Source organism: Thalassophryne amazonica, chromosome 1, assembly GCF_902500255.1.
Source record: "Thalassophryne amazonica chromosome 1, fThaAma1.1, whole genome shotgun sequence".
In the NCBI taxonomy this organism is placed as follows: Eukaryota; Metazoa; Chordata; class Actinopteri; order Batrachoidiformes; family Batrachoididae; genus Thalassophryne; species Thalassophryne amazonica.
Genome location: NC_047103.1, coordinates 1,111,171 through 1,123,548, shown reverse-complemented (window position 1 = coordinate 1,123,548; position 12,378 = coordinate 1,111,171). Strand labels below are relative to the sequence as shown.

Genomic DNA, 12,378 nt, shown 5'->3' with positions numbered 1-12,378 from the left:
GAAGTAAAAAAAAAAAAAACTCTTGCACATTGGAAATGTTTCCTGGCAATGGCACTCGCGAGGCCACAATGCCCATGAAAATTGTCGACTAACATAAGCTGGCTAATCTATATGTTGGGCGACTAACCTTAGTCAACTAAGTAATTTTAGTAGACTAAAAGATTAGACCACTTTATGAAACCGGGCCCAGGTCTCAACCACACAGTAAGACAGGGAGCACCAGGACCCGGAAACACTTGGACCTTCATTCTCTTGTAAAGTTATCAGCATCACCAAGTGCAAAGTGCAGTTTTTTACTTCTGTCACAAATCTCATTGTGTCTCTCTCTGTCTGTCTGTCTCTCTCTTGCTGTCTCTGTCTTTCTCTCTTTCTCTCCCCCCTCTCGCTCTCCCCACCTCTCCCTCCTCTTCTCTCTCAGGTTCCTGTACTCTGATAGGCTGAAGGCCTTTGGTCCTCTCGTCATGGGCATTGGTATTTTCCTCTTCATTTGTGCCAATGCCGTCCTACACGAGAACCGTGACAAGAAGACCAAGGTCATCAACCTGCGAGACATTTATTCTACGGTCATCGACCTCCACAGCCTGCGTAAGCCCGCCGCCCGCCACTCCTCAGCCAATCCCATCAATGGCCTTGTCAACTATGTCCAGTCGAAGAGTTTGGAGACCAAACCCCGATCGCCTTACCCTGCATCCCTGCTGAAGCCGAAACGAGGAGGAGGTGAAGATGAGGGGGGGCAGAAGGGAGGTAAGAGGGGGCTGTTGTCAAAGGAAGAACAGCTTAGTGACACGAGTCCAGACAAAAACACAGTATTTAGTATCTATCAGGAGCAGCTTCCGTGTTCTTCCCATGTCCAAGCCTCAGAACACAGACTATCGCTTCCACCCAGCTTCAGTCCTGTCCACCAGATCACCAGCTGGACCTCCAGGCAGCAGGAGCCTCTTCGCTCCTTCACGTTCCCACTACGTCGCCCGCGGCCTCCCGCCCCGGAGAGGAGACACTCCGCTTCTCACTTAGGAGGGGACAGATTAGACCACAAGAGAGAGGTTGCAGGGTCTGCACTTGCCTCGTTCATGCCCTCCTCTAAAATGTACAACTTGGTTTCTTCCTGCAGTACCTCCGGTGTCCACAGGAAGGCTCCCGGAGGATCCCAGGACCTGCTCCTCCTCTCCTCCTCACAGTCTTTGTCTTCCCTGTCCCACCTCCTGTCCTCATCGTCATCCACACCTCCAACCCAGCTACTGCCGGCGTGCTGGAGGAGGCAGAGCTTCCCAGTTACTGACAGTGCAGCAGGATACAGACTGTTTGTTCACGCAGAGAGGGAGTCATTTGAGTCATGTGACTCCCAGATGGCAGCTTCCCATGTGACATCACAGACTGAAGGTCATGGGTCAAATAAAATATTCCAACATGGACACTCTGTGGATGATGTCACGGGCAGATTCTTGTCTGCAGCATCCAGAAGAGGAGATGTTGCACCGATCCAAGCCACTCTGAGTCAGTGACTGACAGTGGCTGTAAATATCAGAACAAAGCTAACGCGCTAATGTGTTCATTTCAGCATGTTAATCATGTGACCACATTCCCGCCGCAGCAGTAAGGAGTCTTCCAGTTTTTGTGATTGACAGGAAGAGGAACTTTTATTTTGAAAAATGGTGTCAGGGGTTCGTGAAGAAGGTTTGCTGTCTGTTTGCTGTCTGCATTTATTCATTTTTTTTTAAAACTATTTCAATGTTCCAGTGTTTGATTTCAAAATTGTTCTAAAGTCATTTAAACAGAAACAGTCTTAGCCAGGGATGCCCAATACTTCGATCACAAAGATGGTGTCTGTAGATCACATGGCCTTAAAACTGGGGTGGGGTTTTTGGTCATCGTGGCAGAGTTGATACTACGAGCACGAATAAAGGAAGTGGGCCATCCATCTCGGCACACGTGGCTCCAGTTTCCCACCTTCAGTTTCAGTGACTTTGGAGCACTGACTGATTACATGGTGTTGAAACTGGTTCAGGGGGAGGTTGGGGTTTGGCCGAACCGCCCAACTTTGCCAACTTCTGGCATTTGATGCTGTGAGTTGTTCACACAGCAGCACGTGAGTTGTCGTTGTGTCTCTGTGTCTCAGTGTCGACAGCACATCTGCAGTGAGCTTCACAAAGACATTTTTACACTGTTTTCTTTCAAACTCTGTGCTGCTCTGGGAGTATCCTCGCTGTGGTTAAACCAAAAATAGCTGAAGACCCGTGACACATTAACAACAAATACCAACGCTTTTCTCCTCTAATGCACCTAAAGTCTCTTTCTGAGGAAGACATGATGTAAAAAGCGTTGATAAAACAAATAATAACTCATAAAAGATTTTATTTGGGGGACCAGAGAGTGTGTGCCAACTACAGGAGCATCATTGTAAAGTAGACTTTAGACTTTACCTCCCTGGTAAAGTCTACTCCAGGGTGCTGGAAAGGAGGGTTCAGATGATAGTCAAACCTCTGATTGAAGAGGAACAATGTAGGTTCCGTCCTGGTCATGGAACAACCATCCAGCTCTTCACTCTCACAAGGATCCTGGGGGGAGACTGGGAGTATGACCACCCAGTCTACATGTGTTTTGTGAACTTGGAGAAGGTGTATGATCGGGTATTCTGGAAGATACTGTGGGAGGTGCTGCAGGAGTATGGAGTGAGGGGGTCCCTTCTCAGGGCCATCCAATCTCTGTACTCAAATCAAATCAAATCAATTTTATTTATATAGCACCAAATCACAACAACAGTTGCCCCAAGGCACTTTATATTGCAAGGCAAAAGCCATACAATAATCACAGAAAAACCCCAACGGACAAAATGACCCCCTATGAGCAAGCACTTGGCGACAGTGGGAAGGAAAAACTCCCTTTTAACAGGAAGAAACCTCCAGCAGAACCAGGCTCAGGGAGGGGCAGTCTTCTGCTGGGACTGGTTGGGGCTGAGGGAGAGAATCAGGAAAAAGACATGCTGTGGAAGAGAGCAGAGATCAATCACTAATGATTAAATGCAGAGTGGTGCATACAGAGCAAAAAGAGAAAGAAACACTCAGTGCATCATGGGAACCCCCCAGCAGTCTAAGTCTGTAGCAGCAGTCTATACTCACAAAGCGAGAGCTGTATTCAGGTGCTCGGCAGTAAGTTGGACTCGTTTCTGGTGGGGGTTGGCCTCCGCCAGGGCTGCACCTTGTCACCAATCCTGTTTGTGATATTCATGGAAAGGATATCGAGGTGTAGTCGGGGGGAGGAGGGTTTCCAGTTTGGTGCGCTCAGGGTCTCATCACTGCTTTTTGCAGATGATGTGGTCCTGTTGGCCTCATCGGCCTGTGACCTCCAACACTCACTGGATCAGTTCATGGTTCTAAATCTGAGGCCATTGTTCTCAGCAGGAAACCGATGGACTGCCTACTCCAGCTAGAGAATGCGGTCTTGCCCCAGGTGAAGGAGTTCAAGTACCTCTGGCTCTTGTTCACAAGTGAGGGGACAATGGAGCCTTCCTTGCGCGCTTCCTGATGCACGTACAGCAGGTGCACAATGCAGAAGTACTAAAAATAGCTCTTGAGCAGATTGCTGTTTGCTAGTGTGACGGAGGTCATCAGGAGGTGCTGTGCATGTGGTAGCCCAAAGGCCTAAGTCCCTTCACAGCCAAAGGATTCTGTGCTCACTCAGGCCAGAGCCTGGGTTTTAATCGACTGCTCAGAGCATCTGCCTCCCATGCTGGAGATCATCAATCAATCAATCAATCAATTTTTTTTATATAGCGCCAAATCACAACAAACAGTTGCCCCAAGGCGCTTTATATTGTAAGGCAAAGCCATACAATAATTATGTAAAACCCCAACGGTCAAAACGACCCCCTGTGAGCAAGCACTTGGCTAAAGTGGGAAGGAAAAACTCCCTTTTAACAGGAAGAAACCTCCAGCAGAACCAGGCTCAGGGAGGGGAAGTCTTCTGCTGGGACTGGTTGGGGCTGAGGGAGAGAACCAGGAAAAAGACATGCTGTGGAGGGGAGCAGAGATCAATCACTAATAATTAAATGCAGAGTGGTGCATACAGAGCAAAAAGAGAAAGAAACAGTGCATCATGGGAATCCCCCAGCAGTCTAAGTCTATAGCAGCATAACTAAGGGATGGTTCAGGGTCACCTGATCCAGCCCTAACTATAAGCTTTAGAAAAAAGGAAAGTTTTAAGCCTAATCTTAAAAGTAGAGAGGGTGTCTGTCTCCCTGATCTGAATTGGGAGCTGGTTCCACAGGAGAGGAGCCTGAAAGCTGAAGGCTCTGCCTCCCATTCTACTCTTACAAACCCTAGGAACTACAAGTAAGCCTGCAGTCTGAGAGCGAAGCGCTCTATTGGGGTGATATAGTACTATGAGGTCCCTAAGATAAGATGGGACCTGATTATTCAAAACCTTATAAGTAAGAAGAAGAATTTTAAATTCTATTCTAGAATTAACAGGAAGCCAATGAAGAGAGGCCAATATGGGTGAGATATGCTCTCTCCTTCTAGTCCCCGTTAGTACTCTAGCTGCAGCATTTTGAATTAACTGAAGGCTTTTTAGGGAACTTTTAGGACAACCTGATAATAATGAATTACAATAGTCCAGCCTAGAGGAAATAAATGCATGAATTAGTTTTTCAGCATCACTCTGAGACAAGACCTTTCTAATTTTAGAGATATTGCGTAAATGCAAAAAAGCAGTCCTACATATTTGTTTAATATGCGCTTTGAATGACATATCCTGATCAAAAATGACTCCAAGATTTCTCACAGTATTACTAGAGGTCAGGGTAATGCCATCCAGAGTAAGGATCTGGTTAGACACCATGTTTCTAAGATTTGTGGGGCCAAGTACAATAACTTCAGTTTTATCTGAGTTTAAAAGCAGGAAATTAGAGGTCATCCATGTCTTTATGTCTGTAAGACAATCCTGCAGTATAGCTAATTGGTGTGTGTCCTCTGGCTTCATGGATAGATAAAGCTGGGTATCATCTGCATAACAATGAAAATTTAAGCAATGCCGTCTAATAATACTGCCTAAGGGAAGCATGTATAAAGTGAATAAAATTGGTCCTAGCACAGAACCTTGTGGAACTCCATAATTAACCTTAGTCTGTGAAGAAGATTCCCCATTTACATGAACAAATTGTAATCTATTAGACAAATATGATTCAAACCACCGCAGCGCAGTGCCTTTAATACCTATGGCATGCTCTAATCTCTGTAATAAAATTTTATGGTCAACAGTATCAAAAGCAGCACTGAGGTCTAACAGAACAAGCACAGAGATGAGCCCACTGTCTGAGGCCATAAGAAGATCATTTGTAACCTTCACTAATGCTGTTTCTGTACTATGATGAATTCTAAAACCTGACTGAAACTCTTCAAATAGACCATTCCTCTGCAGATGATCAGTTAGCTGTTTTATAACTACCCTTTCAAGAATTTTTGAGAGAAAAGGAAGGTTGGAGATTGGCCTATAATTAGCTAAGATAGCTGGGTCAAGTGACGGCTTTTTAAGTAATGGCTTAATTACTGCCACCTTAAAAGCCTGTGGTACATAGCCAACTAACAAAGATAGATTGATCATATTTAAGATTGAAGCATTAAATAATGGTAGGGCTTCCTTGAGCAGCCTGGTAGGAATGGGGTCTAATAAACATGTTGATGGTTTGGATGAAGTAACTAATGAAAATAACTCAGACAGAACAATCGGAGAGAAAGAGTCTAACCAAATACCGGCATCACTGAAAGCAGCCAAAGATAACGATACGTCTTTGGGATGGTTATGAGTAATTTTTTCTCTAATAGTCAAAATTTTGTTAGCAAAGAAAGTCATGAAGTCATTACTAGTTAAAGTTAATGGAATACTCAGCTCAATAGAGCTCTGACTCTTTGTCAGCCTGGCTACAGTGCTGAAAAGAAACCTGGGTTGTTCTTATTTTCTTCAATTAGTGATGAGTAGAAAGATGTCCTAGCTTTACGGAGGGCTTTTTTATAGAGCAACAGACTCTTTTTCCAGGCTAAGTGAAGATCTTCTAAATTAGTGAGACGCCATTTCCTCTCCAACTTACGGGTTATCTGCTTTAAGCTACGAGTTTGTGAGTTATACCACGGAGTCAGGCACATTTCACTGTTGTTTTAGTTAAATAATCAATGCAGGCAAACGTTTAGCAAGCTGCTTTGGTCAAAATAGTCTATTTATTTCAGAATGGTTTTAGTGGTTTAAAAAGCATCAGCTATCACTGAAATATAATGTTTGGTCAGTAGTCTGGGACTCTCATTCCCCTGCTTTATAGTAGGAACAGAGAACATTTCTAGTGTGTAGAGTGAGTGACTGCCAATCACAGAAATGTTTACATTTTCTGGAAATCAGAAGATTAAAGAGCAACAACCAGCCTCATATATGTATTTTTGTTAGTCTAGACTCAGTCTTGCAGCAAATAATTGAATTTAAATGAATTCCATTGTATTTTCAGTGCTTCCCTACCAAGTAACTGTCAAATCATATTTTTCTTTTCATAAATATTGGAATGATAGTTCATAAAACAGTATCAAAATGTTCCGCTGGCTGCTGGGCTATGGGGTGCCCAGTAAGATTTCTTTTCATGGGGTCCAAAATCCCTGGCAGTAGCCATTACTTCACCTGACCAGTGAGGGTGATACTGTGTTCCATAATGTTCACATTCTCTCTTACGAGAATGTGAACATTCTTCTCTCTCTCAACATGCTTCTCTCGTACATAACCATCGGATCATTTGTGGGCGGAACCTGGAGTTTTTGTGCTTTTGTCGCTTCACTGTGACCTGTAAAATTCTTAAGAAGATAAATGTCTTTCAAAGTCTGCTTCTGCTGAAAATGACTGTTATTTCATCATCTCATTTTTTTTGTCACATGTTCAAGTCCCAGCAAAGTTTTCTTGAGATTCTGTGGCTTTATTCCGAGGTGAGCAGCCAACCACCAGTAGATTGACCTCTACTGGTGGTTGGCTCTCACTGCGGTATTGTATCACTTCCTGTTCCGGAGCACAGCGGTGTTTTTCTGTATCTGTTAGCTGTTTAATCTGCGCAGTTAGATTGATCTAGTTATCTAGATAACGATTTGTTTCACAGTGTAATCTTCACGTGCCTTAACTAAAGCACTCCCTCTGCTGAATCACCTCTAAATTATTTACACATTATTCACTTTGTGTGTTTTTAGGAATCCGCTAGCTTAGCGCAGCTACTAGCTCTTAGCCGGTTTAGCATGGTGGCTTCTCCTGTCTCTCCCGCACTTTTCTGCTCTGGGTGTGAAATGTTTATTTATTCCTCGGCCTCCTTTAGCAGTAATGGTACTTGTAATAAGTGTAGCTTATTCGTAGCTTTGGAGGCCAGGCTGGGTGAATTGGAGACTCGGCTCCGCACCGTGGAAAATCCTACAGCTAGCCAGGCCCCTGTAGTCGGTGCGGACCAAGGTAGCTTAGCCGCCATTAGTTCCCCTCTGGCAGATCCCGAGCAGCCGGGAAAGCAGGCCGACTGGGTGACTGTGAGGAGGAAGCGTAGCCCTAAACAGAAGCCCCGTGTACACCGCCAACCCGTTCACATTTCTAACCGTTTTTCCCCACTCGGCGACACACCTGCCGAGGATCAAACTCTGGTTATTGGCAACTCTGTTTTGAGAAATGTGAAGTTAGCGACACCAGAAACCATAGTCAATTGTCTTCCGGGGTCCAGAGCAGGCGACACTGAAGGAAATTTGAAACTGCTGGCTAAGGCTAAGCGTAAATTTGGTAAGATTGTAATTCATGTCAGCAGTAATGACACCCGGTTACACCAATCGGAGGTCACTAAAATTAACATTGAATCGGTGTGTAACTTTGCAAAAACAATGTCGGACTCTGTAGTTTTCTCTGGGCACCTCCCCAATCGGACCGAGAGTGACATGTTTAGCCGCATGTTCTCCCTGAATTGCTAGCTGTCTGAGTGGTGTCCAAAAAATGAGGTGGGCTTCATAGATAATTGGCAAAGCTTCTGGGGAAAACCTGGTCTTGTTAGGAGAGACGGCATCCATCCCACTTTGGATGGAGCAGCTGTCATTTCTAGAAATCTGGCCAATTTTCTTAAATCCTCCAAACCGTGACTATCCAGGGTTGGGACCAGGAAGCAGAGATGTAGTCTTACACACCTCTCTGCAGCTTCTCTCCCCCTGCCATCCCCTCATTACCCCATCCCCGTAGAGACGGTGCCTGCTCCCAGACCACCAATAACCAGCAAAAATCTATTTAAGCATAAAAATTCAAAAAGAAAAAATAATATAGCACCTTCAACTCCACCACAGACTAAAACATGCCTCATGCAGTGCAACACATCTCCTTCGCATAGAGTTGAAGAGAACACCTCTCCAACGTGCCAAACGCCAGTGAATGTGAGCATTTGCCCACTCGAGTCAGTTACGACGACGAACTGGAGTCAGGTCGAGACCCCGATGAGGACGACGAGCATGCAGATGAGCTTCCCTGAGACGGTTTCTGACAGTTTGTGCAGAAATTCTTTGGTTATGCAAACCGATTGTTTCAGCAGCTGTCCGAGTGGCTGGTCTCAGACGATCTTGGAGGTGAACATGCTGGATGTGGAGGTCCTGGACTGGTGTGGTTACACGTGGTCTGTGGTTGTGAGGCTGGTTGGATGTACTGCCAAATTCTCTGAAACGCCTTTGGAGACGGCTTATGGTAGAGACATGAACATTCAATACACGAGCAACAGCTCTGGTTGACATTCCTGCTGTCAGCATGCCAACTGCACGCTCCCTCAAATCTTGCGACATCTGTGGCATTGTGCTGTGTGATAAAACTGCACTTTTCAGAGTGGCCTTTTATTGTGGGCAGTCTAAGGCACACCTGTGCACTAATCATGGTGTCTAATCAGCATCTTGATATGGCACACCTGTGAGGTGGGATGGATTATCTCAGCAAAGGAGAAGTGCTCACTATCACAGATTTAGACTGGTTTGTGAACAATATTTGAGGGAAATGGTGATATTGTGTATGTGGAAAAAGTTTTAGATCTTTGAGTTCATCTCATACAAAATGGGAGCAAAACCAAAAGTGTTGTGTTTATATTTTTGTTGAGTGTAGAAGATCTTCACTTAGCCTGGAAAAAGAGTCTGTTGCTCTATAAAAAAGCCCTCCGTAAAGTTAGGACATCTTACTACTCATCACTATTTGAAGAAAATAAGAACTACCCCAGGTTTCTTTCCAGCACTGTAGCCAGGCTGACAAAGAGTCAGGGCTCTATTGAGCCGAGTATTCCTTTAACTTTAACTAGTAATGACTTCATGACTTTCTTTGCTAATAAAATTTTAACTATTAGAGAAAAAATGACTCATAACCATCCCAAAGACGTATCGTTCTCTTTGGCTGCTTTCAGTGATGCCGGTATTTGGTTAGACTCTTTCTCTCCGATTGTTCTGTCTGAATTATTTTCGTTAGTTACTTCCTCCAAACCATCAACATGTCTATTAGACCCCATTTCTACCAGGCTGCTAAAGGAAGCCCTACCATTAATTAATGCTTCGATCTTAAATATGATCAATCTATCTTTATTAGTTGGCTATGTACCACAGGCTTTTAAGGTGGCAGTAATTAAACCATTACTTAAAAAGCCATCACTTGACCCAGCTATCTTAGCTAATTATAGGCCAATCTCCAACCTTCCTTTTCTCTCAAAAGTTCTTGAAAGGGTAGTTGTAAAACAGCTAACTGATCATCTGCAGAGGAATGGTCTATTTGAAGAGTTTCAGTCAGGGTTTAGAATTCATCATAGTACAGAAACAGCATTAGTGAAGGTTACAAATGATCTTCTTATGGCCTCAGACAGTGGACTCATCTCTGTGCTTGTTCTGTTAGACCTCAGTGCTGCTTTTGATACTGTTGACCATAAAATTTTATTACAGAGATTAGAGCATGCCATAGGTATTAAAGGCACTGCGCTGCGGTGGTTTGAATCATATTTATCTAATAGATTACAATTTTTTCATGTAAATGGGGAATCTTCTTCACAGACTAAGGTTAATTATGGAGTTCCACAAGGTTCTGTGCTAGGACCAATTTTATTCACTTTATACATGTTTCCCTTAGGCAGTATTATTAGACGGCATTGCTTAAATTTTCATTGTCACGCAGATGATACCCAGCTTTATCTATCCATGAAGCCAGAGGACACACACCAATTAGCTGAACTGCAGGATTGTCTTGCAGACATAAAGACATGGATGACCTCTAATTTCCTGCTTTTAAACTCAGATAAAACCGAAGTTATTGTACTTGGCCCCACAAATCTTAGAAACATGGTGTCTAACCAGATCCTTACTCTGGATGGCATTACCCTGACCTCTAGTAATACTGTGAGAAATCTTGGAGTCATTTTTGATCAGGATATGTCATTCAAAGCGCATATTAAACAAATATGTAGGACTGTTTTTTTGCATTTACGCAATATCTCTAAAATTAGAAAGGTCTTGTCTCAGAGTGATGCTGAAAAACTAATTCATTCATTTATTTCCTCTAGGCTGGACTATTGTAATTCATTATTATCAGGTTGTTATCAGGTTGTATTATTCAAGTATACTGTGTAACAAAACACCAAGTTACTATCAACAATTAGTCAAACACTTAATTACCTTTAATGTGTGCTGACAGCATGTGTCCTCACCCTTCCTTGCTTCACGGGCTCGATGTGTCAACCCCAGGCGCGGTCCTCAGCGTCTCACAAACGAACATCACAAGGTCGAGTTCCCGGCAGTTCTGCTTGAATCACACATGCCTTAAATGCTGAACACCATCCAATTATCTGCTTCAGCTGAAAGTCTTTAAGGTTGCATGTGAGCACCAGTCACAGGTGCTACACATGATGTTGATGAGGGTGAGGATTCTTCAGCCAGCACCTTCTCCACAGACAAATCAGTTCTCATGCCACCTGAAGAGCAAAGAAAAGAAAAGAACACCAAAACATCCAGCCACACCCCCCAACACACAACAGGGTTGTCTTAAAAGTTCCCTGAAAAGCCTTCAGTTAATTCAAAATGCTGCAGCTAGAGTACTGACAGGGACTAGAAGGAGAGAGCATATCTCACCCATATTGGCCTCTCTTCATTGGCTTCCTGTTAATTCTAGAATAGAATTTAAAATTCTTCTTCTTACTTATAAGGTTTTGAATAATCAGGTCCCATCTTATCTTAGGGACCTCATAGTACCATATCACCCCAACAGAGCGCTTCGCTCTCAGACTGCAGGCTTACTTGTAGTTCCTAGGTGTTGTGTGTCGACGCGGGTTGAGGAGCGGACCTGCGTCTGATGGAACCCAGCGCTAAAATAACCAGAAAGCGGTCCCAATAACAAAACAATTTATTTCTTCCACCCTTTGGTGCATAACAACGTGTACAAACTAAAACAGCGTCAGTCTGGTGGAGTGAAGGCTGGCACGCTCTCCAGCGCCCAAAAGGATAGAGGCCCAGAGCTTCTGGACTCACTTTTACCGCCAAACACCCCCCAGGTGGACACGACAAACCGACTCTCTGCAAAGGATAGAAGAGGTGAGGTAAGTCAGCAGTTACAAGCAATATCCTTCAAAGGCACACACTATCAGCAACACATTCAGGTCTGTATTTAAGCTTTATGTAAATGAGCAGCTTCTCACAACAGGTGGAGGATCAGTTGTCCGCACGCCACGGCAGTGAGAAGCGAGCTGCACAATTCTCTTCACAATTCAAATATACTGCGTAACAAAATACCAAGATACTATCAACAATTAGTCAAACAATTATTCACCTCTGATGTGTGCTGACAGCATGTGTCCCTCACCCTTCTTCCTTCAAAAGGCACGATGTCAAACCCAGGCGCGGTCCTCAGCGTCTCACAAACGAACACCACAAGGTCGAGTTCCCGGCAATTCTGCTTGAAGCACACATGGCTTAAATGCAGAACGCCATCTAACTATCTGCTTCAGCTGAAAGTCTTTAAGGTTGCACATGAGCACCATCCACAGGTGCTGCACATAACGTTGATGAGGGTGAAGGACTCTTCAGCCAGCACCTTCTCCACAGACAAATCAGTTTTCATACCACCTGGAGAGCAAAGAAAAGAAAAGAACACCAAAATGTCCAGCCACACCCCCCCAACACACAACACTAGGGTTTGTAAGAGTAGAATGGGAGGCAGAGCCTTCAGCTTTCAGGCTCCTCTCCTGTGGAACCAGCTCCCAATTCGGATCAGGGAGACAGACACCCTCTCTACTTTTAAGATTAGGCTTAAAACTTTCCTTTTTGCTAAAGCTTATAGTTAGGGCTGGATCAGGTGACCCTGAACCATCCCTTAATGAATACACTTATTAGTGCC

General features: G+C 44.2%; 1 protein-coding gene across 1 annotated transcript; it reads left to right on the top strand.

Annotated features, from left to right (window-relative positions):
* The first annotated feature begins 419 nt into the window (after window positions 1-419).
* Window positions 420-1,502, top strand: LOC117518784. Its single transcript, XM_034180018.1, has 2 exons — window positions 420-754; window positions 791-1,502. Exons 1-2 carry the CDS (start codon window positions 462-464, stop codon window positions 1,500-1,502), a joined length of 1,005 nt encoding a protein of 334 aa, XP_034035909.1. The 5' UTR covers window positions 420-461.
* The last annotated feature ends 10,876 nt before the right edge of the window (window positions 1,503-12,378 follow it).

What these genes read in the sequence shown, in the direction of transcription:
- LOC117518784 (XM_034180018.1), top strand. Translation starts at nt 462, where the DNA reads ATGGGCATTGGTATTTTCCTCTTCATTTGTGCCAATGCCGTCCTACAC. An exon ending in CAGAAGGGAGGTAAGAGGGG is followed by an intron (nt 755 to 790) that starts GCTGTTGTCAAA and finishes TAGTGACACGAG; the next exon opens with TCCAGACAAAAACACAGTAT.